The sequence below is a fragment of the Heliangelus exortis genome, chromosome 12 (assembly GCF_036169615.1).
Source record: "Heliangelus exortis chromosome 12, bHelExo1.hap1, whole genome shotgun sequence".
Taxonomy (NCBI): Eukaryota; Metazoa; Chordata; class Aves; order Apodiformes; family Trochilidae; genus Heliangelus; species Heliangelus exortis.
Window position 1 is genome coordinate 12,436,699 of NC_092433.1, and position 24,049 is coordinate 12,460,747.

Genomic DNA, 24,049 nt, shown 5'->3' on the forward strand with positions numbered 1-24,049 from the left:
AGGACACAGGAACACAGGGAGCAACACCTGAGGAACTCTCCTGTTAGGCACTGCTCCCTAAAACCACAGGCTACCTCCCTGCCCCTCTCCCTGGCTCCAGCCACCACTGCAGCCCTGCTCTTCCCTCGGATGCTTCCCATGTAATCCCCCTTCACTGTCAGCAGCTCCTCCATACTGTATTCCCCCATTCCCTGAGGACGCAGCCCATGCCAGGGATGCGAGGAGGGAGGAAGGAAAAGGCCTCTCAAAAATTTCTGCTGTGTACAACAAGCATGGCCATGGCATTAGCTCCTACAATAGCTACTCCTCTTGTAAATTGATGCACCTCTCATTAAAATCAATCTGCTCGATCATATGTGCTGCAAATACTTGACTCACATGTATCTGGTACATGAAAAAGGCTCCAACAGCAGAGTTAGCTTATTCTGACATGCAGGAATTTAGCACTTTCCCCCAACTTCAGTTTAATCTCTGTCAAGTGACATTATATAAGGGCAATAGAGCACACAGGGATGCATCAAAGGCAACACTTCCAAACAGTATGGAAGAGAATCCCGTGAGTTCCCCACAGAGGTGAAGATTTCCTCAGATCAGATTCTAGCTCCACCTCCCTGGTTGCAAACATATTCCTGGTACAGGTGACATTCACACCTGTCAAATGTTAACATGTGGCCTGCTTCCTGTAGCAAACAGGCAAGCCTCAGCATTTCAGCAACCTTTTTCATGTTAAGCCCTACTAAGATGAACTAGGTTTTCAAATTTTTATTTTAGTGTATATTTTACATTAGAAAAAAGAATGTTAATAAAAAAGCTCCACATGCTCCTAACAATCAGTTTTTCTGGTAAGTTCCCACCAGTATCAATACTATCATACAAATAAATTAATTTTGCTAGTTAATTTTCTGCCTGGCTTGGTGCAGGCTCTGCACAAACAGCACACCTGTATTCAAGTGCCAACACATGCCAGGGAGTGTGTTGTACATCATCTTTCCTCCTCATAATGTAGCAGTATTTACTCTCACCTTGAAGAATGGGATCAAATTCTCTCAGCCATGTGACCCAGCAGGCACAAATAATCTTTTACCAGGCTGCATGGCACTGTTATAACATGGATTGTTTCACTCTGCAAAAGCCCCAAGCCTTTATTAACAACTGTATACTACTATTCCCTCATCACTCACTTTGGCAATACAACACCCTCCCCACAAAAACAAGTAAAGCAAAAGTCTACATGGAAGACCTAAAATTCACCAAATGCAGAATCTGACCTGACTCAAGGCATATCTTCCCCAGTGTTAACCTGGTCTTTTCCTTACAATTCCTGTTTGCTTTTGTTTATGTAGCAGGATTTTGCACAGCTGATTTACAGGAAAAGAGATGTCACATGTAATCATATGAAACCACAGCAACTGCTGGTCCTGTTGGGTCAGACACAGCAGAAGCCACTCTTAACACCAGCCACTCTCCTCGTGCAATGCCAGTGCTACAATGCCCTGGTTAAAGGACCATTGGGAAATCTTGTTGAGATAATTTGTAACCTCCTTGGGTGTCTAGGAGGATTTTTGAGTCAGAAGAAGGGAGAGGGAGAAAGGGGAAAAGCCCATTAGATTTACAAGCAGATTAAGGAAAAACACTCCACTGCCAATTTATTTTAAAAAGGGTTGCGTGTTATTCTAAGGTTTGTCTGTATAATTTTACAACCGTTGAAAATTACATAATTGTAATGATCTAATACTATTAACAGCCATTCAGAGAAAAACTCCCTCCCCTTCTGAAACCATCACGGGCAGGAGGGAAATGTCCCAGGAAATATGCCAATCTGAACTCTGGCCTCTAGCCTGGCAGAAACAGAAACAGAAAGATAAGAGAACAAACTGGACTAAGATGTGGTGTTTGCATGTGTCTGACTTGCAAGGGGAGGGGTGGCTTTGTCCTTGGCCGTGTTCTCCCAGAGGCAGTGCCTGCTTATCCCAGTGAAGCTGCCATCACTTCACTCGCTGCTCTCACCCCTGCACTTTGTCACTTCCTCCTGTCTTATGTGTCATGGAAGTCTTTCAGCAGGGTCCTCCGTCTCTGCTCTGCTATGTGCATCTGATTCTCTAAGTCCTGGTAAAACAGAGGATGGAAACTGTTAGCAGGAACTCCACAGAGACGAGCTGGTTTTCTTCAGGGAGAGATTCAGCTCCAGCCTGAGATGGGTCAAACTTCACACTTCACACACACTCTGCAGCACAACAGCACAGATACTTTTTCTTTCAACATAAGCTCCCTCTGCAGTTACTTGGTTCCTGCTCTCTCTAAGAAGCTGTGTGCTTAAGGAATCTGCTCTTCACCAGAGGGCTACATGCAGTTTCCTCCAGAGCATTCTTGGTCCTGTTTCAGTTTGCAGGACTCACGGCAGCTCTCCCTTCTCTCCTGCAAGGCACTGAGCACAGGCTGGCTAAAGGTGAGTTCCTGGGTCTCGCTCCTCAGAACCCTCCCTCACTCAGCTGCCTCAGTGTTCCTGCAGGAGTATTAAGGCCAACAAACCAGGCCAGCAGGCTCAAGCAAGCAGAACACTTACCCCTCTGTCATAGCTGTCTGCTCGCTCCACCTTCCACGAGAGATTTTCAATTTCAGCTTCCAGCTGGGCCTGCTGGTATTCAAACTGCAAAAAGCACAATTAGAGACAGCCACAAGAAATCAGTTTAGTGGAGCAGTTTCATGCCACAAACTATACTTGAGGAGCAGACAAATGCGTGCTGCTGACAGCTGTGCTGGCAGAGCAGGTTTGTGCCTCCTCTATCTGCCTTCAGCTATACAGCATTACTCTTCCAGGAGTTTCTTGTGTAAGCACTCTCCAACCTGCATCACTCAACTAATCCAGTCAGCCTAAAACCACTTCAAATACCTCCTAACTCTGCTCATTTAGCTATAAAATGGGTCAGAAAATGCTCTCATGAGCAGCTCTGCAGGCAGAGCAGAGGGACTATTAACCACTGCTGGGAATGGTAACTTGTTCCACTGCACAGTTGGATACAGAAGGTAACATCTGTCCACAGCCTCAGAGAACACATATGCTACAGGGAGACACTGGATGGCAGGTTGTGCTGAACAGCTGAAGCAAAGAAAAAACCTCTTCAGTGAAATTCAGGGCTGCCTTTGGAAGTGTCCAGTCCATGGGATGCTCCAAGCCAGCAAGCAACTTACAGCAGGAATAAAAAGCAGAGCTACATCCTGACTGAAGGCTGTAAAAGCTATCCTACAGCAGCTGTCCACATGAAATATGGCCCATGGCACTGTGTAAGTCTTACCAAGGAACAAACACACACTTCCAGCCTCAAAACATTTGGGTAAATTGCTTGTTAGTGAAAGCACAGCCAAGTACCCTGGGAAAACAATGTAATGTAATGAATGAGAGGACTGAGCTGCTGGTCAGCTGCAAGTGAAGAGGAAAGGTGCAAACCCACCTATTATTTTGTCCTGTCCTGACCTCAGACTTGTGACTAATATTTCAGACACTGCTAAGCTCTGAAATTTAGCCCAGCCTTCTGCCAACTACACCCCAAAAAGCTACCAGCAAAGAAAAGCACAAAACATCTTACCAGTTTCTTTCTGGGACCAGACTCCATGTAGTAGGCGTATGGATATGTGTACTGCAGGGTGTAACGACACTGTTGGGGAGTGGGAGTAAGAGAGAGAAAAGAAGGACAAGAGTCTCAGACTTGGAAGTCAGCACAGTCATATCTGTGTGACCACTACCAGGCTAAGAAGCTACCTTTTGACAAGCACAACTGGACACTTCATGGTGGGACTTCCTACACCTTCCTTGGCAGAACTTGTGTAATTAAGTTATAATTTCTCAAAGGTCACTTCCAGATGACTTTTGGCTAGTTCATGTTCTAGACCAGAGGCACTGTCCCACGTACCCACAACCCCTTAATTCCCTTCTTCATTTTGTGTTGTGAATTCAGCATTCTGGTGTGCATTCTTGTGCCAAAAGAAGCCACAACTACCCACCTTTGCAAGTAGTTTTGCAGCATTTTGTAGGTATTGCCAGTCTATCCATGTTCCCAAGTTGTTCATAACTCTTTCTTGGATTTTCTCCTGGATTCGTTGGTACGTCTGTGCCTCCAGCTGTAGACTTTTATTGTGATTCTCCCACTGCAAGGGGACAATGGGGAAAGATAAAAAACTACATGAGACCAGAACTCTGCTGCTACAAAGGAGCAAGCTCTAGCAAGCAGAAATTGAAGTCAGGGAGGAGTCCAGCAAGGCAAGACATGCTGTGGGAAAGAACAGCAAGGCAGCACCTCCAGTAGCAAGTGGTGGAGGCTTCATACAGCAGCAAAGAGCAGGGTTTGAGCAAACCCAGCTCCTAAGAGAGGCAATGCCCCCTGGTTGCACAATCACATTCTGTTTAACAAAATGGAAAGTAATAGTGATTACCCTACTTAAAGGATTTCTATAGAAAAGTCAAGAGTTTAAATTAACATTTAACACTGGCTCAGTGAATTCCAGCATTTGTGTGCATATTTTAAGCATGGTCTGGAGAGCCAGGAATGAACATATTTGTTTTGTCATGGGACTTGGCTCATGGTAGGAAGAACAAACTCATTTTTAATGGGGAAACAAATGAAATGGAGCAGCACTGAGCCTCTACCATGTTCTCTTCTAGAGATGTTGCTCTAGAATCACATTGTATGGCCAGGTGCATCAACCTTGCTGTGTGGACAGAGGTGCTTTGACTGCAACTTTAAAAAATGAGATTACATAAGAATTCACGAAAACTATGGCACAATCAGTGGAGTAAAAAACACAGCAGAGTTTATTTACTCTTTGTCTATATAAAGACAAACTGAAAGGAACAGAAGTTCCCTGGTCTTGGAAGGAAATCTTTGGAGCAATATCTATTTACTGCAGCAGCACTCAGCTGACAGGAAAACAGCAGAGTGGCACACAAGTAATACAGAGTTTCTCTAGCATAAGGAAATACAGGAGGAAATATTATTTGCCTTGGATACAGTATTACTGTTTTAGATGGGATTTGCAGGGCAAGCTTTTGAGTAAAAAAACAACAGGGCTTGAAAATTCTGCAGATTCTCTTTGGGCAGTTTCTTGCACGGAGATTGCTGGCAATGACCTTTGCACCAGGCAGGGAGCATTAAAAGGCTACAGCAGCTCTGGCCAAGGAGATGTCTCCTACCCTCTCAAAATAGAACAAGTACTTCTTAAGGGCCTCCCTGGCCTGTGCTTGCTGACTCTGGTTTACAATATCAGGATTCTCTTTGTACCGACTGCATTCGTAGTACTCGCTGCCGTGAGTCTTCCAGTCTCCCAGACACATCCAGCAGAAGTCTGCAGAAAACAGCAAAAACACCCACTGTGATGCACAGAAAAAAACAACTTCCAAGAAAGAAAAGCTCCAGAAGACACAGCCCATCTGTTTTCAGGTATTTCTGTTAAGCCAAGAAACATATAGCAGACCTCTAGATGAATAAAGTGCGGACAATCAAATCCAAAAGTGAACTAATTAGTGCAAAATAAAGCCTGCACTCAGTTCTCTCACGGGAAGAGCTACCCAGGTAACTTCAGATCACAGTGACTTATGACACTTCAAGTTAGGAGCCACTAAATTGAGAACAGGAGGAAAAAGCAATAGCAAAGCCTGGGTGACAATTTCCTGATTTCAGAGGGAGACTGTGAGTGTTCCGCTGGAAAGTAAAAAAAAAGGAGATTAAAGTTGCTCCAATTTCAATCACTTTTGTGTAACTCAGAATAAAAGACCGAAAATTTTATTTCCAGAGTTCACCAGCCTTCTGGAATGCCAGTCACCATGGTACCTTGGCACTTGCCTGCTCACCCTTGTCACAGCTCCATCAAATCACGTCCAGTGCTGCTGAGGACCCCAAAGCAAAGGAAATGAGAGAGGACAGTAATCTTTAACAATCTTCCAAGTAAGTTTCTGATATTGTAATATTTCCTGGTAGCACATTTAATTTGAAAGGCTGAATAAAAAACTGTCTCACTCCAAGGCAACAGAAATCACAAAAGCCACAGAACTCAGGCTGCTAATTGCACAGGGGTGGACTGAGAAGTCCAACAGAAAAGGTTATGCAGAACAATTCACAGCTCCTGCAGTTTCCTCTAGTTTGAAGCTCATTATTTCCACCACTAAGCAGAAGGAGTTAAGCTGATCTGAGTAAATGGCTCAGTTCTTCCAGTATTTTCAGCTAACAATAAACACAATTACCTAGAAAGCACTTGGTCTCCCCTGAGACAGATTCCATTGTTAGTATTATGGTAGAGATGGGGACTTCTCTATACAGTGGACATGTCAAGGAGAGGGAGCCAAACCAGCACTGAATCAAACCCAGATGAGATCACAGCCAGTGGGAAAAAAAAAAAAAGCAGCTATCACACACAAGTCTGTAATTCATATCCTGTCCACCTTTTTTTTAATAGGGGGAAAAAAATTTCAGTCAATATTCACAATTTTTCTTCATATCACGAAAAAAAAAAAAAAAAAGCAGCAAACATAATCACAAACACTGCAGAGAAAACTGTTTTGTAGTCCTACTTACCATGTTTGCATTTGGAGCATTGCTGAAAAAGAAGAGATAGGAGGTACTGGTTAGTAGAAAGCAAGGAAAAAAAATTCTGCTTAGAACAAGGAAGGTGTGACATGTTCACAGAATTGCTCACCATGTGATTGCAGCCTCCATTCTTTTCAATACAGATATTGCACTTGGGACACTGGGGAAACAGAAGCATTTTTTAGTTCACACTTTGTCTCTAGCAGCCTTCTGAAGAATTGCAACTTACATGATTATTCCCCTCAAGCCTGCTTTGAACGTACACGTATGTGTCTATAGGGATATTAACACACAAACACCCTGCCTCCCACACATTCCTGACAGCTCTGTTTAAAAAGGAGGCAGAAAGACAAAGCCAAGGCAGTTACACTGCAGCACTTGACTGCTTGCTCAAGAAAACAGGTTTGCTGTTGTTACTCCTTGTAAAACTGCAGGTCTCACTCAGTTACCAGTTAGTAGTTACTCAGGCACAGGAATGTAATTAATTCACATACAACAGTAGCTTCCCCAGCCACTTGGACTACAGGATAATCAGCACTTAATCCTGCCTTCAGCAGGCACTAACAGATGACAACTAAGCTAGCTGCAGAGAATCTGGATGACTACAGTGAAACCTGCACACTTCTTCACTCCATCAGAGTCCATTGGTGCCCTGGAGTGCCAAGTTCAGTTACATTTTTTGGGTTCCAATGGCACAAGGAAGGAAGTGAGTTTTGCTTATTATATATCTTAATGGCAGGCAAAATGTATGCCAGGATAACACTCAGTATAACAGAATCTTATTTCTACAAAAGAGCATAGCAGAAACAATGCCACCACATGGTGACTCCTCCAGAAAAAGAAGGGAATTTAGGATCTTTAATCTAGCTAAGTGCTTTCTTTCCTAACACAACTGAAGCTTGCAGATAATTGGCACTGTCACATTGTCATTTGCTCCTGTAGAACAAATGCCAGCTAAGAACTGTTTTAAAGTCAGGCCACAAAACCCGCAAAATACATTAAAAAATTCAATTTTCAGACAGCTAATCTAGAGGATAAAGGTAGAAGATCTATAACTTTGACAGTCAATTCTATAGGTAGTCTAGAGTGCTCAATATGTAATACTATTTCTTTTGCTTGGATCTAAGTTTACTAGAAGTATGTAAATGGCTATTTTGCAGACTTCATCTACCCCATTTTGCTGTCCTTGCCAAATCAAGACTTTATCTCCCTTGCATTCCAGTTCACAGTAATCCACACAGTTGTTCAGGTTTAAACACCACCAGGGCTTTCTTTGGTACTGACTCTGCACTTACTGTATTCACCCCTCCCATTTTAAACAAATCTCCATGGATCATTTCAAAGGACCCACACCATTCATTTGCCTGTAGGAGGGCAGTATACCTCACTGCCAAAGACACACACCAAGTCTGTAATAAGGACCACCAAGTCCTTGCTGCAGAAGGGCATTAATGCATGAAGCATTCTGTTGTGTTATACCACACAGTCCCTGGGGAGCTGTGAGAATATGCAGTCTATGAAAAAGCAGCACACAATGCTAACACACATACAGAATTTTATCCTGCTTCCCAGGCAGGACCAGAGGACAAGAGAAAACATAGAGGTGCTTGTTTTCTTACATCTTTAGTGTGAGCACTGATGTAGTTGGCTGTTTCGGAGTCATCTGCACACTTGGTGAGCCATTTCCGAATGGTAGCACAGTCTGTGGGTGCGTGGTACATCTGCCGACACTTAAAGCTTAATGAGGGGAAAGAAAAAAAGGGAAGAAAGACAGAGACATTGATTTCCAAGGAGGTGACTCAAGAATTGAGATCTTCCTGGTGACCAAAATCTGGGAGGCCGATCAAGGGCAAGGGACACAAAGTGCATTACTAGAGTGCAAAGACCAAGGCTGAGCTCCAGTCAACCCCCATGTCAGCTTTTATGTTCACCAAAAATTTATTCTCACACAATTTATTCTCACAACACATCAGACACACTGGAGTCAAAACACTTGTAATGAACTTAAAAATTCAATACCAGCAGATAGCAGTGATGCCCCCACATCCACTACGAGAATCTACCAGTCACTATGGCAGTACAAGAATTTGTAACCTAGCCAAAATATGAGAATGAGAGATTTGTAATCCCTTCATTATTCAAGCTCTGCATTCCCTGCCTGTCAGAAGGCCTAATTCACAAGGAGTTGAGGGCTGACCACCAGCAGAAGTCAGACCCCAAGTGTCCAATTACTCAAGCTAACTCAAGTTACAAACAACTCTAGCAAAGCATTTGAGATGCTTCTGCACATTGAACCTGTTGGCAAGCAAATGGAGTAGCTCCAAGGACAGAACACACTTTTCCCATGATCTTTAACCTTCTCTGTTTCTTACCAGAAGACCTCATTGCAACGATTGCACTGCACTCGCCGGGCTTTTGGCTCCTGTACCTGTATGACCATAGGGCAATCAGCACCAGGACACAGCTGCAGCTGATAATGGCTCTGTGAACATACCAAGGTGGTAAGATCAGCAGTGGGTGCAGAAGAGCATTATTTTGATCTGTTCAAATTTAGCCATTCCTCTCCTCAAAAATACCCAAGTCAGTACTTCTTGTTGATAAAGACTGTGAAACTTGTCACCACATCTTAGCCAACAGAGCAGACAAACCTCTTTCACATTCAGAAAGGGACTGTTAGTTACTTACCACTTCTCTAGAATGTGGAATTCAAATGGAGGGTCACAGCACAGCAAACAACTGTAAGACACCACCACTCCATGCCCCAAGACAGTTTCGTTCCATTTGAGCTCTTTCCCTATCTTCTCCTTATCCCCCAGAATGCACTCAGCTGCACCCCTGTGGTGGTGGTTCCCTCCCAAATGGGGTCTTCTTGAAGAGGGGTGACACCGCTCTTCTGCACTGCTTTGCTGCTACTTGAGGGTTAAAGGTCACCAGACTACTTCCTGCATATTTAACCCTAACAATTTCTGCTTTAATTTCCAAAAACATCACATAAAATATTATTGAGCAAGCCAGCTCAGTTGGGCTACACTAAGATGAGTGACTTTTTTTTTTTCCAGAACCTAAAATATCTATGCAAGAGCTCTAAGACTGAAGTTCTCAGCTGCAACACTGAGAATTATGCTTCAGGAAAAGAGCCAAGCACTAGCCAAGGAGTTACTGTGTGACCTTACAACAGAATTTACTTTGGCAGCCTGCTAGAGCATTTTGTCAGAGAAGGTGTCCTAGACGAGCAGCCACATCACATTTATCAGGGACAATTTTGCTGCAGTCACTGTTTTTCTAATAAAAAATGTAAGACACATCAAACAAAATTTCTGCAGGTCAATGGTGAATTGACCCAGTATATTTTAAAACTGAAGAACACCCTGTACCTCCACATAGTCCCTGAAGAGGTAGCGCCTGTATTTGTCTTTCAGCTCTTCACTAGGCAGCAATGGAAACACAAAGTCTTCTGGTGTCCGAAGCAGGCAGTCCTGAGCCATGCAGGAAACCCCTGAGAAGAGAAAGCAACATTTTAGCACAGTGCAGCTTACACTAAGGAGTGAATGCACAGCGAGCATTCCACACAGTTTCCTAGGTGCCATCTGTTGTTGTAGCAAGAGGGACACAACTGTGAAACAAATCTATCAGGGCTGATGAAAAGCTGAAGCCCAACTGTCTACACTGAAAGATGACAGGGCACATGTGCATCCAGGACCAGTAAGTGCTTCAAACAGTATTCATAAGGTCAGATTTAAAGAAGAAAACTGCATGATACTACCATGCCAGCACGAAGAACAGGCAAGGTAGAAACTCAAAGCAGCTCTGGCAACTGCTGGCTTCTACCCAACACAGAAGGAACAGACATTCACATCAACATCCACTCCAGGGGCAGTGCAACAACACATCATGGGAGATGCAAACACACAGATTTGCAGCTTCTAACTTGTTACAGTCTTGCTTTTGAGATCATGAGGGCAGAAAAGCAATAAATGGATCTATAGACTTGAATGATTTGTTAGACAGGAGTAGTGCCCTCCAGGTGCTAATGCTAACCAGGGATTCAAGCAACACCTCTAGTTCAAGTTAAATTTGTCACAAATACTCATTCCATGCTCTCTTTTCTCATTACTGAGACCTTTCTGACCAATTCAGCCAGACATCACATCAGAACACCCAATGAGGCAAATACAGTCCCAGTACAATATTTTCCTTGAACTCACCAACTCCAACACCATCCTTGACAAGCACTGTACAATGCTGCTCCCAACAGCTGCGACAGAACTGGTGCTGACAAGCCAGAGAGAGCAAGTTCTCCTTCCGGACAAACTGCATACACACTGCGCAGTGATGGGAGGAATGTACCATTGCCTGGGAGAGAGACAAATCAGCATTACAGTGAAGGTATCCCAGCTGTGCCCTGGTATTCTCACCTCATCCACAGGCACCTGCATCACCTTCATTGCAAAAAGGGTCTCAGGTGAGTGCCAGGACAGAAGAGGTTCATAAGCAGCTGCTGTGCTGCTGTGCATAGTCAGTCCTTCTTGTGAACTTCTTTAATTTCAGGGAGCACAACAGGCTGACAGCCACTGAAGAGCTCCTGCCTCTACTCTAGTGCTATCCAGAACTTTCCTTTATTTTTCTGGTTCTTACTCTTGACTTGTTTGAAAAATGAGGAAATACATTGTGTTAGTCCCTCCCTGAATTCATTGATGCTCTTTGTTAGCTGGGGCAAATGCTCTCACTGTTCCAAAGGCCTTGGAGAGCAGCTATAGCTGGAAGCAGGCTTAGCAGTGCCCTTTTACTGAACAGTGATTTTAAGTAAGAGGGGATGCAACTGAAGGTGCAGCATGTAGCATGTTTATACAGAAAGGAGAATGAGTTCACAGACCATCATGTCACATCTCTTCTGCCTGTGCTACACTTGGCAAAGCAGGCATCATCCTTTCAGCTGAAAAGGATTAGAGGGTTTGTTTCAAGTCAGCCATAATTCTGCTATTGCTTCACCAAACCACTGGGAAGCAGTCTGGATCACCCCTTGGGTAGCACAGAACTAATCCCTAGGCAACAGATCAAGCTCTAACACATCTTGGCTCACCCTTGGGACTTGAAGAACTAGGTCTAGCACATCATCATGAAACTGCTAACAGCTTTTGTAGAGCCTGGCTTTTATGTTCCTGTTTCCCTTTTCAGTAAGAAGTCATATGATCTGTATTCATCCACTTAAACCTTTGCTACTCTTTGAGAAGCTTGAGCAAGACAGCCCTCAGCTTCCATGCCTGGGTTTGCATGCCAGAGGCATGGAGAGGCCGCACCGTGATATCCATCCACATGACCAGCTGAGCTTGTTTTAGAGCATGAACACATGGAAAAGGAAATAAAACATCTTTGTTCTCCGCAGCCTCATTTATGGACCAGAACAAGATCCACCAAGCCTGCAACTGCACTGATTGCCTACATGAACTGCTCAACTTGAACAGAAAATGTGTTGCTTCAGGCTGTTGCAAGCTCTCCCTCTGAGCTCACCACTGCAGCTTCACCCTGTAGGGTCACAGTTGCTTGACAGCACGAGCATCTGTCCCCAGAATATCATCATTCTGCATTAGAGCTGAAGCACAGTGCAACTTCCCCTAGCACATCCAAAATACTTAATGAACTGCCTATCACACCAAGTTTGTCAAGATTTAATCTAACGTTTAAACTGTGGTATCTCTCTTCCCAAAATGAAATTACCATTGCATTGGAGAGTACTTAAGTAACAGTTTATACAAGATCCAGACAAATGTCAAAATACATGGACTTATCTGCAAGTATGTCAAACAGCAAAGATTTTTTTTTCTGGGCTCTAGGCAGGTAATTTATTTTGAATTCATGAACTTTACTCCTGTAAGCTGTTCTAACATTTTCACCCTCTGCTAGTTACACGTCAGTTCAAATGCCAAATCAGGCTTTTAAAATTTACCCTCTCCCCAGCTGAGCGTTTCTCAGATGTAATATTTTATCACTCAAAATCTGACACATGGCAATGTATTCCTGGGGTGACCATGGGTTGAACCAAGACACCCACTGTGAATGCAACCTGTAAACATGCAACAGGAAATTTCTATTTAAAGGGTGAAGTGGAACTATCTGAAGACCTGTGTAGCCCTGGCTGCAAAACACAAGCTGTTGGTTCAAATATCACTACTGATTAGCTCAGCAGCAACACCACTGGCTTAAGCATCCCTCAGCAGAGCAGTGTAGAAACCAGTCATTGCAGGGAAAGAAAAACCCAAACCAAACCAGAAAAAAAAAAATATTTTCCAGCCACAGACAAGTTCTGTTCACTCTGTGCAGGCCAAGCTTCCCTTGAGTGTGTTTTACACAGAGAGCAGAATTGGAAGAGGCAGCCAAGCCCATGTACTCTACTCCTTCCATTGTGTACAACCACTCATGCCAAAAATATGAGCTTTATCTTCTTGAGGCAAGTAATTCTTGAACACTATTTGCAAGACAATAGCAAATCTGCTATTTTAAAGTCGGGCACCTTTGAATGCATTCTCATTTAAGAAGTAAACCCAGCACTGAGTTGCCTGCTGGACCTGAGTTTGCAAAGGGTTAATGTGGGGCAGACAGCCATTAGTAATGCAATACTCTGATGAGGTGGGTCAGAGGTGTCTGCCAAGGCAACAGACCAAAATAGTTAGCATACTTACATGTTTGGATGAGGTGGGCTGAACTCGTGCTTCTACTAGCAACTGGGCAGCATTAGACTTGTGTCTGAAAAGGCAATTGAAGAATGATCCAATCAATTTCTGAATACATTTTGCTCTGTTAAAATGTTCCTTCTTGCCTGAATGAATAACAGGCTCTGTGCAAATGTTGGGGTAGCTTTCACCAAGGAAAGTGGAAATGTGTCCTGTCTGAGGCTCTTACACACACTGAGCTGAATTGTCACCAACAAAATTTGAGAGAGTTGCTTCAAAGTCAGAAATGGGAACAATACTTCTCCAGTAATGGATTAACATTTCCTTCACATCCCTTGATAAATATTTTTATGCAGCTCTCTCCCTCCTCCCAAAAGGTTATTTTTGAAGCTAAGATTTTTCTATCTAGAGCAGTCCCAAGTCAGTGGCCACAATAACACACTCCAGTGAGGCTCCTGTCTGTCTCCTATTCCTTTGTAAAATCAAGTTATGCTGGTTAGATCTCACTATAATTCTAGCTTATTATCTAGTTAAGTATTTACTCTGTGACAGATTATCACCCTTTACAAATGAAGCTGTCTATCAGCAGCCTTTGAATGAGAATTTTTGCTGTTTGTGATTTCCATTGCATAGGAACATGCACATCTCCAGTAAAAAAAATCACCAGTGATTTCAGAAAAAGTAGCAGGTGCTGTAAATCCTCCCTCTGCACTAACACTTAAGTTGTATTAGAAATCTTTAAGTTGGTAATGTCACTTTGTGCCTAGACAGAAGTTTGAGGATCAGAACAACTGGAGAACAACTTGCAAGGTCACTGCTTTAGAAGTAAATCCTTCCCCAAACTTAGTCTTGTTTAAATCTCATCAGCTGACCTGCACAATCACCCTGAGCTGCTATGCAGATATCTCACCCGCCACACTCCCCAGAGAAAACCTTTCACAGGATGCATGGTAATCAACCAATCAACCAAAGATGCTGCAGCAACTTCCATACATTTTCTATATGTTCACTGGATGGAGCTGCTGGCTACAGGGCCAAAAATGGCATAGCAGAATGAGTCAGACTGATGTGCTCTCTATTTTCAGACAATGTTCAGTTCCGAGATGGCAGTTTCTGGAGGGGCTGCCAGACAGCAGTGCCTCCTGACACGTTTCCCCTACATGTTCGGGCAGAGTCCAAACTCTCCTTTTGAAATCAGTTGGAGGGCTTTGTTATAGTGACATTGACCAAGCAACAAGGGGGCTGCACTTCTCTCCCATCTTCTGCTCTTCAAATAGCTTGTCAGCTTGGAAAACATCACTTATGTTCAGAAGGAGTGAAAGCTGAAATGTGAATCTTCTACTGAAGAATGTATCAGCATAAGTTCAGTGTTCTTTATGATTTATGGCTCATATGTTCAAAGCAGAACATATGTTATCTTTGTATTTGTTAAAATAAATATATATAGATGCAACACTCTCAATCTGTTATCTCAAAGTTTAAGCTAAATGCATCTACAGGGTTCCCAACATGACAATAATTCCTCAGACTGAAAGCCATTTGCCACCACTATGCTCTCCCTGTTCTCTTAATTTCTTGCAGGCAATGCAGCCTCAAAAAAATAGTGGTTTGCTTCTGGCCCCTGGATTGGACTATGTGGCCTGCTTTCAGGTTTGAAGATGCTTGTCAGAAAAACACGTACAGATCACCTAAGCATTCTTGCAAAGCAAGGGGGGAAAGCACTGAGCCCAGCAGAGAAAAGACTATTTATACTTACCTTTCCAAAATCTCTGAGATTTGCCAGTGGAAACTAACTAATACTAGCTTTGCAACAGCATGTGATACCTATGTGGAAAAAAAAAAAAAAAAAGTTAGGCATATTTTGAGGCCACACATCTGCTTAGGACTACGATCTTATAGGTCTAGTAAATTGTACAAACGTAATAAAATATCTGAGTGATACTCAGTTCCATTGAACTGCTAGACATAATGTTGACAGTCAGTGCACGTGCAATATACAGGTTGGAATGAAGCATGAACATAGTTAAACTCACCCATGTGCTTCATGAGAACAGCACAGAGAGGAAAAGAATCAAGTATTAGCTCATGGAAGCTCCACACCTTGTCCTGACCATGGTCACCACCTGAGAGGCCCAGACCAGAGTGGGATCAGTGCTCTCAGTAAGTGTGCAAAGTAGGCACCATGGGGCAGACAGATACCATTTACTGAGCTGGAGAAGCAGTAACAAGCTGCAAATGAAGATGTGCTGTGACAGAAAAGGGTAGGGGGCAAAACAAAAACATTTTCTCAAGCCTTTGCCATGGATAAGAAAGTTACACTCTGGACTGGAATAGAAAGATGGAAAGCTGCTGTGACAGGGACTATTTTCACACAGTTGCTTGCACTAAGTGGACTCCTGACAAGCACGAGCCCAGTCCATTTGGCCCCAGCATTCCCAGAATACTGTAGCACAACTTTTAAAGTCACGTTACAAGGGTACAAGCAAACAAGTTCTCCTTTGCTTCTGTATATTAGTTTATTTCAGAAGAAAACAGCCTGGTCTGCCAGTGCAAAAAGGCTTGTACCCACCAAGACCACAGGCATCTTCTGAGCTGCTGGACCTCCAACCTGCCTCTCTACCCTTTCATGCCTTTATCAGCTCAAACAAACATGACATCTCTTCTTCCAGGGGGTTCAGAAGGCTCATGACTCCTGCCTCTTCACTGGGTTAGGAAGCACCTCGGTAAGCCCATTGGTCTGCACATTCTGCATTCCAACACCCTCCAAGACAAGCTCTCACTATTACACATACAGAAAACACAACTCCTGTCCCAGCTGCAGGAAGAGCTCTTTTTTTTTTTTTTTTCCCCTGGAGAAGCCATCAGTCCCAGTCACCAGCTGAAAAGCCCTAAGACTACCTGAATCCTGCTACAGGTGAATCACAGGATCAGATGTCCTGGTAATACAGATACACAGCAACCCCAACACAATCCTTCAAGGAAAACAAGCTACGGTCACTCCTACAAAGCTACAAAGCAGGCAGGCTCTGCACACCTAGGGGCAGTGTATTCATTACCCTTCTGAATCTACCCCACCAAAGAGGTGCAGTTTCACAACATCACTGACCTGGTTCCTGCAACATGATAGTGCCCTGGCCCTGACAGTGGCATCTATCAGTGCTGGATGGTTGGCTCAGAGAGCTAAACCAGTGCAGCACCAATGCATGGCTCATACCCACCTCTCCTTTCCTAGATTTGCCCACTTCCCTGGCCACTGAGAAGTCCCAGTAATAAAAGAGTAATTTTCAATGTTCAGATAATCCTTTTTCTAGAAGAACTGAAGCATTAGAGCTCATGCTGCCTAAGACCTGCTCTGCCACCTTCCTCGACTTTACCAGCAATGTGACCCTGAGAAAACAAGGGCTGCCCAGGCACATTGTGGAGCTGTGATCCAATGGATCGTGGCACACAGGGCTGCCTGGCACCACTCACTGCCACTGCCAGCCTGGGCTGGGTTGTTATCTTAAGCCCCCAGGCTGGCAGACCCAGACAGACACCTTGGAGTTGCTTGTACAAGGAAGACATCTGCATTTCACATTTGTAAAACAAACAAGCATCAGGAATGTGGTCTCTACAAGAGTGGCTTCCTGCAAATGCAAACCACATGCTAATGAATAATTCTCTAACAGCATTGAAATTATTTTGCTGCAGCAGCAAGGAAGAACTACCATCCTGGCAAAAGAATATCTATAACAACAAAATGACCTGACTTAAATGAGAAGTTCATCTGTAACATGGAAATGAACATTTTCCAGATGGATTTTAAGAGCCTGAGGCATAGCAGGCTCACTACCCACTGCAGTATCATGATATTCAAGAATGAAGATGTACAGAAGGAGAAATACAAACACTAGTGTACACATTTCTGAAATTTAACAAGATACTCTAGTAGAATCAAATGCTTTTGAGTAAAACTATTTGCCAGGCACAATCTGGAATTAATGCTCCAGAAAGACACCAAATTATCAGATCTAGAAGAATAACAAAGCTTCTGTTAACATTCCTGGTCTACTCCAAATGCAAGCACTGATTTGACCAGCTGTAGTGCTAATTTTATTACTTTCATCATAAAAGCACCCAAGAATATCACATTTTCAATTCACAAAGCCAGGTTTCATGACATGAGGCCACTTTGATAAAAGCCCTGATGCAGAAAAAAAGTTCTGCTACTACCTGACTGGAGTGCATGAAATCTTGCAAACAAGTTCCAGAGTCAGCCAGTTGCACCAACGTACCCAGGGTCTGCTTGGCATGGAAATACTAGTTCTGACATGTTAAAGATGGATAACATTCAAACTGTAAGAAAGAGGGACTGGGGACAAGCAGATAACAGATGAGGCTGAGGCTGTGCCTGTTGAGTGGAGTTTCACCACCTGACAATCTACATCCTGCTCACTAACAGCAAATTCAGAAGACAAATATGAACACCATCAAGGGTCAACAGTAGAGGAGAGATTCAAGAAAACAAGCATGAGAAGAAAAACAAGTATTTAACAAAAACCTGCTTTTATTGATTGGCAACCTTACAGTCTCTTCAACGATTCATAACAAGTGAATGATTTTACCAAGTCAGCCAGTTTTTTCACAGTAATATCCCAGAATACTTGAAGTATTTCTTTGTAAGCAGGAGCCAAGACATACTGAGCACAGGAAAATATCACTGCAATCAGAAATCTGGACTAGATGTACATAATTCATTACCTTACAGTACTGAAGAAGCAAGGTACAGAAGCTGATACTGCTGGCTGAACTGTTCAGTTAGAAGACATCAAAGCCCCCTGCACATGCACCCACCACAGCCTTGGAGCTCAGAAAATCCACCCTGCTTGCTGTTCAGGCAACTGACTGCTAGACAGCCAGAAGTTTCCCACCATGAAAGATCTCAAACTTACACTGCAGGAAAAGCTATGATTCAGTCCCCTATCAGTCACTGGGTACCAAAAGAATGCCAGGTTATCCAAGAAGAAAATGCTTTTTCTGAGGTGTAAAATAAATTTTAAAAGATGCCTTTGATAAACTGCCAGCTTTGATTACACTTTCCTATTCTCATTTCAGAATAATAAGACCATTTCAGAATAATAAGGTCATTTCAGTAAAATACTTATACATACTACAGTGCAGAAGGGGATGCATATTCTAGACGTTGCACTTCAATTTTTGGTTTTGTTGGCATTAGATAAGTTGTACCAATGTTTCAACATAACTTGACTTCTCCAGAACAATCCTAACTGTGATTAAATTTATTAAAGTTTAGAAAGCACTACTGATGCTGAAAAATGTCTTCCCCACATTTTCATTTCTCCGTTTCCTCAGCTTAAAACTTTAAACCAAAGGTCAGCTCAGTCCAAATAGAACCCTGAAATTTTTTTACTCAAGACCGCGCTTTTTTCTTCATAATAGAGTAGCAAAGCTGTAGAGAGAGGATCTCATCCAACCTGCAGTTTCAAGCATCATCTTAAAACAGGAATTTGGTCACCTCAAAAGCTTCTTCCAAACCTCCATCACCATAATTCTGACTTAACAGTGGCAGAAGGCTGCTGATTGCCAGAAAAAGGCACCAAACCCTAATGCTTACCACTGCACCAGGAAAGTGGCACAGTGTCTGTGAACACAGGAAGGGTGCCAGGATGAAGCTGCTTTGCACGAGGCAAAGATTCTAGTTGTTAAAAAAGTCTGAAAATTTACATAGTGCTGGACAAAACTAGATTCTCAAAGCAGAACAAAAAAGTAACACCACCACATTAAACACACATCTCTTCATCTTCTGGAAAAGAACACAGTACTTTTTAATTATTATTATTTCTATCTCCAATTTTCTCCTTATCTTTACTCTCCAAGATAAGCAAAATTTGCTCACTTCTGAAGTGCAAGAGGGTCTGGCACTCTCTAGGACCAAATGATATCAAAAGACTTTGCCAAGAAGCTCTGTTGGTACCTTGCTTAGTTTGTAGAACTCCAAGACAATGATGTCTCAGGTTGGTTCCCTAGCAAGCTATGCTGTTTGAAAAGCTGAAGTTTCATCTCTCAACAGTGGAGAATCTTCTGATCCATTCTACTTTGACAGTTGCTATTTCAGACAGAAATGTTTCTTAAAAGCTAAAAAAACCCCCTGTTTTGTAGAGTTTATACTCTACAGATATTGCTCATGCATATTTATATTGCATGCATATCTCATGAGTTCATTTCACTTTTCTCCAAGGAATGGCCCATTTTTTTAGTGGTATGTTTCAATCCTCACTTTTGCAGAAATATGTCATCAGAAATTTAAAACAAGAATCATGCCATGATTTTCAAAGAGATTAAATTCAGAATGAGTTGCAGATATTATGATCTGGTTGGAGCTGACATCCCATGGCTCTGCACCAAGCTGACATTTCATGTTAGATCAGGGCTGCACTGAAATGTCTGGCCGAGATGAACAAAAACCTGGCATAAAGAAATACAGCTTCCATTTCCCTTAATCAAAGGTTTTTATACAGATGGATTTAAGCAAATAGGATTAATCCTGAGAAGCATTTATTTTAATCCACCAATAACTTTTTTTAGTTCTAAAGGATGAACTTGGGAAGACATTAGTTTGTGTTGCATCAGAACTTCTGAAAAACACACTCTTAAATTATTTACAACAGCAGAAACACATAGACCAAGGGCCTATGAAGCTGTTGCTGTTAGTGTGCAATGATGGACAAAAATAGAGACTGAACTGAATTTGCAGTAGAGAACAATAACATCTCAGAAAGAAACCATACTTTGTATCGAATAATTTTGCTGAATAAAAAAATACCTTCAGCCACACCACTTCAGGATACTGAGGTGAAGGCAGTGACCCACAAATGGAAAAAATGCAATTTTGCATTCATTACTCAGTGGAAAGTAGATTTGACTCCCTCCGTGCTCCACTGGAAAAAACATCCAACTGTCCTGTTTTTACTGGAGGGCTTCTCAGAAAACTGCAGAAATATCAGGAATTGAGAAGAAATAAAAGGGCAACAACAAAAAAAAGTTTTTTGACTAAATTTTCTCCTTTGCTTTGATCTACCCTTCTTTTTAGCTGACTTCCAATACGCAGTCCTGGTAGAAAACTCAAGAGGTTACAGGGGCTTGAGCCATGATTAACATCACCTCCCATAAACACCCAAGTGTTCAAAGTCTCGTAGCAAAGTCCTTCAGATCTGCTACAGGCTTCTGAACATTAGAATGCTGTTTCCAAAGCTGAACTCAAATTAATTTCACTTATCAGAAGAAAAAATACAGAGCTGCAATGAAATCAGATGTATTGCTTTTTTTTTTCCTTTAGATTTCACTCACAGTATTGCTTACAATTTGTCTGGCATTCAGCCCGTCTCCTGGTTACAGAGTACAGAGGGAAGAACTGCAATTTACTGTCTGTAGATGCAGTCTCAACACCATGGAACAATCTTGATAAAGAGCACTACACAAGCTTGGCTTCATCACAGGCTTTTAATCTACACCCCATCACTCACCCTGTGGCATGGGGAGACCTGGTGTCAGTCCACAAGATTAGAAGCATATTTAGGAGGCAGAGTGCAGTTTGGGAATGGTGAGCACTGCTAGTGTTACACACACAGCTCGTGAAGCCATCAGTGCATAACCTAGCTGGCCACGTACTGGAGAAAGGGGATTTCGGGTTAAATTCTTACTCATTCTGTGCACTTACACGTTGCTTTTATCTATCCGCTCTCCTACACAGGACAGCAACAATTTCAGCTGCAGCTGCCAACAAACAGGATCAGTAGGACTCAGCTACAAAATCTCAACATACGTATTTCTCAAGCTGTTAGGCTACCCTTCCTGAGGAGATTCAGAAAAAACACCAACAAACCCAAACAAAAAACTTAAGATGGTACGCCAGAAGGAATTATTACAAAATAACTATGAAATTCCTTCTTTGAAAGATTTAGAGTGAAGAAATGCATCACGAAAGCTGTAAGACAACACACAGATAGAAGACTGACATGAGACTCTCCAGCTGTACTCACAGGAGTTATTCTTTCCAACATACCGTAGTGTCTGAGAGAATCAGCACCCACTACACAGCATTCCCTGCACGCTGCCAAAAGCCCCAGCAACACACCCCACTGCTATTCTCAGCTCAGCCCCTGCCCTGGTGCTTTCCCAGCAAAACACAGAAGCGGAAAATTCTTTGTTTTACAGAAAGGAGGATGAGAAGGATGCATGCAGGTAAAGTGAAGGGCAGGTAATAACCTGGATCCACACGATTGCCAGTGGTGGCACAGGGTGACCAACTCGAATGGGAAAGCACTGGAGGGCACAAAGCCACAGCAGCACAAACACACACACAGGGTTTAGGTAACTTTGCTGTGAGTAATCCCTGCTCAGTCCCAAATAAGAGTCCTTTATTTGACAATCCCAGCTTCTAAAGGCATTTTTCTTTTGATACAAAAAGATGAAGAGGAGGAACATCTGCTTTGTAGAAACAGTGTTTCATAGTATGCAACATAGCCCACTCCTGCTGTGCCATCCTTAATATGCACTGCACAGAAATTTAGCGACCCACTTCAGCTGCTTGCAGCCTGTGATCATGTTGTCCAGCTGTAAGCTTGCAACATGAAACTGAAAGATTGTTTCGGCATTTTTAATAACTTGTGTCTTGCCTCTACCTCCCACCAAGATCATACTCATCAACAGCTGTGGACAGATTTTTTTTTTTTTTTTCTGGTCTCCTCAGAGTCATACTGGCTGTAAGATACACTTAAGGCGTGAATCACAAAGAAATGTGTGGGCTATAAATCCCCCTCCACATTTCCCAATCAGTTTGAGAATTTCGACAGCACTGGGCAATAAGGAACAAAACTGATTTCTTTCCTCAAATGACTTCATGATGTTCTCACAAGGTTGCCAGGCCTGGGCCCTTCTGACAGCTCTTTTACCTTGCTGACCACAACTGTGGGAAAATTTACTATGCTTAAAAAATATAAACAAAACCAAAACAAACCAAGAACTTTAGGAGCTGAAATATAGCACACAGTGAACACATTTAGGGACTTATACATGTCCTCTTGATGGTTAGTAGTAAAATACAGGTATTTTGAATCTGGTCGGCAACAACACAGCTTTCATATAGCAGAACATGCAGGATCTTTCTGCAGGATCTTTTTTGTTTGAGAATAAAAAGCAGGTTAAATGACAAAAGGCCTGTGTCAAAAGCATCTACTCCTAAGGGTTACAACTTCAGACTGGACATGCTGCATAACGTTGGTTTGGTATTAAAAGACAATGTTACAGATATAAACCTGCATGTCCTGAGTAATCTGGGGTTTACAGGTACTTTGAAACAGTGTGTTATCATTGCCAAACAGCACCAAAGGGCTTCTGTGGAGAAGTCAAACTTGCCTATCAGGGTCTACCATTTATAATACATGTTATTTAAATATTTGCTAACTGCTTACTAGTATGAACTAATATTTAACAGTGCTGGCTCTCAGAAAAATTTGTTTTCAAAGTTAGCTTCCATACCTCTGTTCTTATGTATGTGCATTTTAATATTTCAAGAGTCTTTAATACTGCTCTGTGCTGGGGGTACTTGGGAACAGCTAGACTCTTACAATTGCCATTTTATGCTGTAGATAAATTCCACTAAATCATTGTGGGATCAGAAAGGATGACCATGCAATGCTGCACCCCACATCCCACCCTGGGTGGGGGTTTGCATGGCCGTACCGGCAGCCACGGGAGGCCCTGGATGGGCATCTGCCTCTTCACGGAGTTTTTGGGACAGCAGAGAAGAGGAATTCTGTGAGGGATCCAGCTCCTTCGGGCAGAGCTGCTGACACAGGCTGCCAATCTCCACACACATGACTCTGGATCTGCTAAGGGTGGTATTTGAAAAGAGCCACTGCCAGCATTCACCAAGCAGCGCTACAAACTGTTCAGTGTCAGCGCAATTTGAGTGTGCCCAGCAGTTCCACAGGGCTGTGTTTTTATGAGCAAATTCTAATTTGGTTCCACTGAAAGACGTGACACCAGTAAGGTGAGTAGGAATGTATGAAAGGACAGCTTATTCCTGAAAGATCAGTAGTGGTAACATGGATCAATAGACTCAGAACTGTCATAACATCAGCTACTTTTTGAACCTAACAAGTTTTATTCTTCAAGTGACAGGGCTAAAAAACACATCACAAGCTTTTATTTCAATAAGCTTTTTGCTGTCTGGTAAATATTAGCAGATTACTCACACTGGCAAACTGATAATTTTAAGTTCTTCCGTTTTACAGTTCCTTTGGTTTTAGTGGAAAGACTACACCAGTATCAACTGCCTGGAAAACAACCCAACTATCTTACCCTGTTACTTTTTATGTGCAGAAACATCTTAGCTTCTTCATGACTATCAGCTTCTACAATAATATCAGGGTAATATTTTTTCATAAATAATAATGGCAACTGTTTTATCTGATATTTTATCTGATCTGATCTTTGTATCACCAGTTTAAAAAACAAAAACATGTTGAAAACTAGCAAGATCCATCTCATCACTGAAGCAGAGAAACTACTGCCAGCAATTTGCAACATCACAGATATTCCAGACTTGCACAGAGACCCTCAGCAGAGCCAGGAAGTGCCATTCACAAACAAAACCAATATGACATCATCACACACTAACATTGCTTGCCAGTGACAGGGTCAACTTTGTTTGTGCAACTGTTGAGTATCCTACTGTCTGTATGCATGTACTGACACTCCAGGACACACAATCACTCAATGACAACTGAGTTATCTTGAAAACAA

The 24,049-nt window shown here is 42.6% G+C and overlaps 1 protein-coding gene across 5 annotated transcripts in view; it reads right to left on the minus strand.

The window, feature by feature from the left end:
- Window positions 1–1,620: 1,620 nt before the first annotated feature.
- Window positions 1,621–24,049, minus strand: part of ARIH2 (ariadne RBR E3 ubiquitin protein ligase 2) — a 30,222-nt gene continuing 7,793 nt past the window's right edge. For all 5 annotated transcript variants that reach the window (XM_071756039.1, XM_071756036.1, XM_071756041.1 and 2 more), the window contains 13 exons: window positions 15,000–15,067; window positions 13,253–13,316; window positions 10,781–10,928; window positions 9,950–10,071; window positions 8,948–9,057; window positions 8,195–8,312; window positions 6,685–6,735; window positions 6,564–6,585; window positions 5,186–5,337; window positions 4,000–4,143; window positions 3,585–3,653; window positions 2,564–2,647; window positions 1,621–2,106 (listed from right to left, as the gene is read on the minus strand). In XM_071756039.1, coding sequence (XP_071612140.1) covers window positions 2,035–2,106; window positions 2,564–2,647; window positions 3,585–3,653; window positions 4,000–4,143; window positions 5,186–5,337; window positions 6,564–6,585; window positions 6,685–6,735; window positions 8,195–8,312; window positions 8,948–9,057; window positions 9,950–10,071; window positions 10,781–10,928; window positions 13,253–13,316; window positions 15,000–15,067 — 1,224 coding nt within the window. In that variant the 3' untranslated portion in view covers window positions 1,621–2,034. The remainder of the gene's footprint in view (window positions 2,107–2,563; window positions 2,648–3,584; window positions 3,654–3,999; window positions 4,144–5,185; window positions 5,338–6,563; window positions 6,586–6,684; window positions 6,736–8,194; window positions 8,313–8,947; window positions 9,058–9,949; window positions 10,072–10,780; window positions 10,929–13,252; window positions 13,317–14,999; window positions 15,068–24,049) is intronic.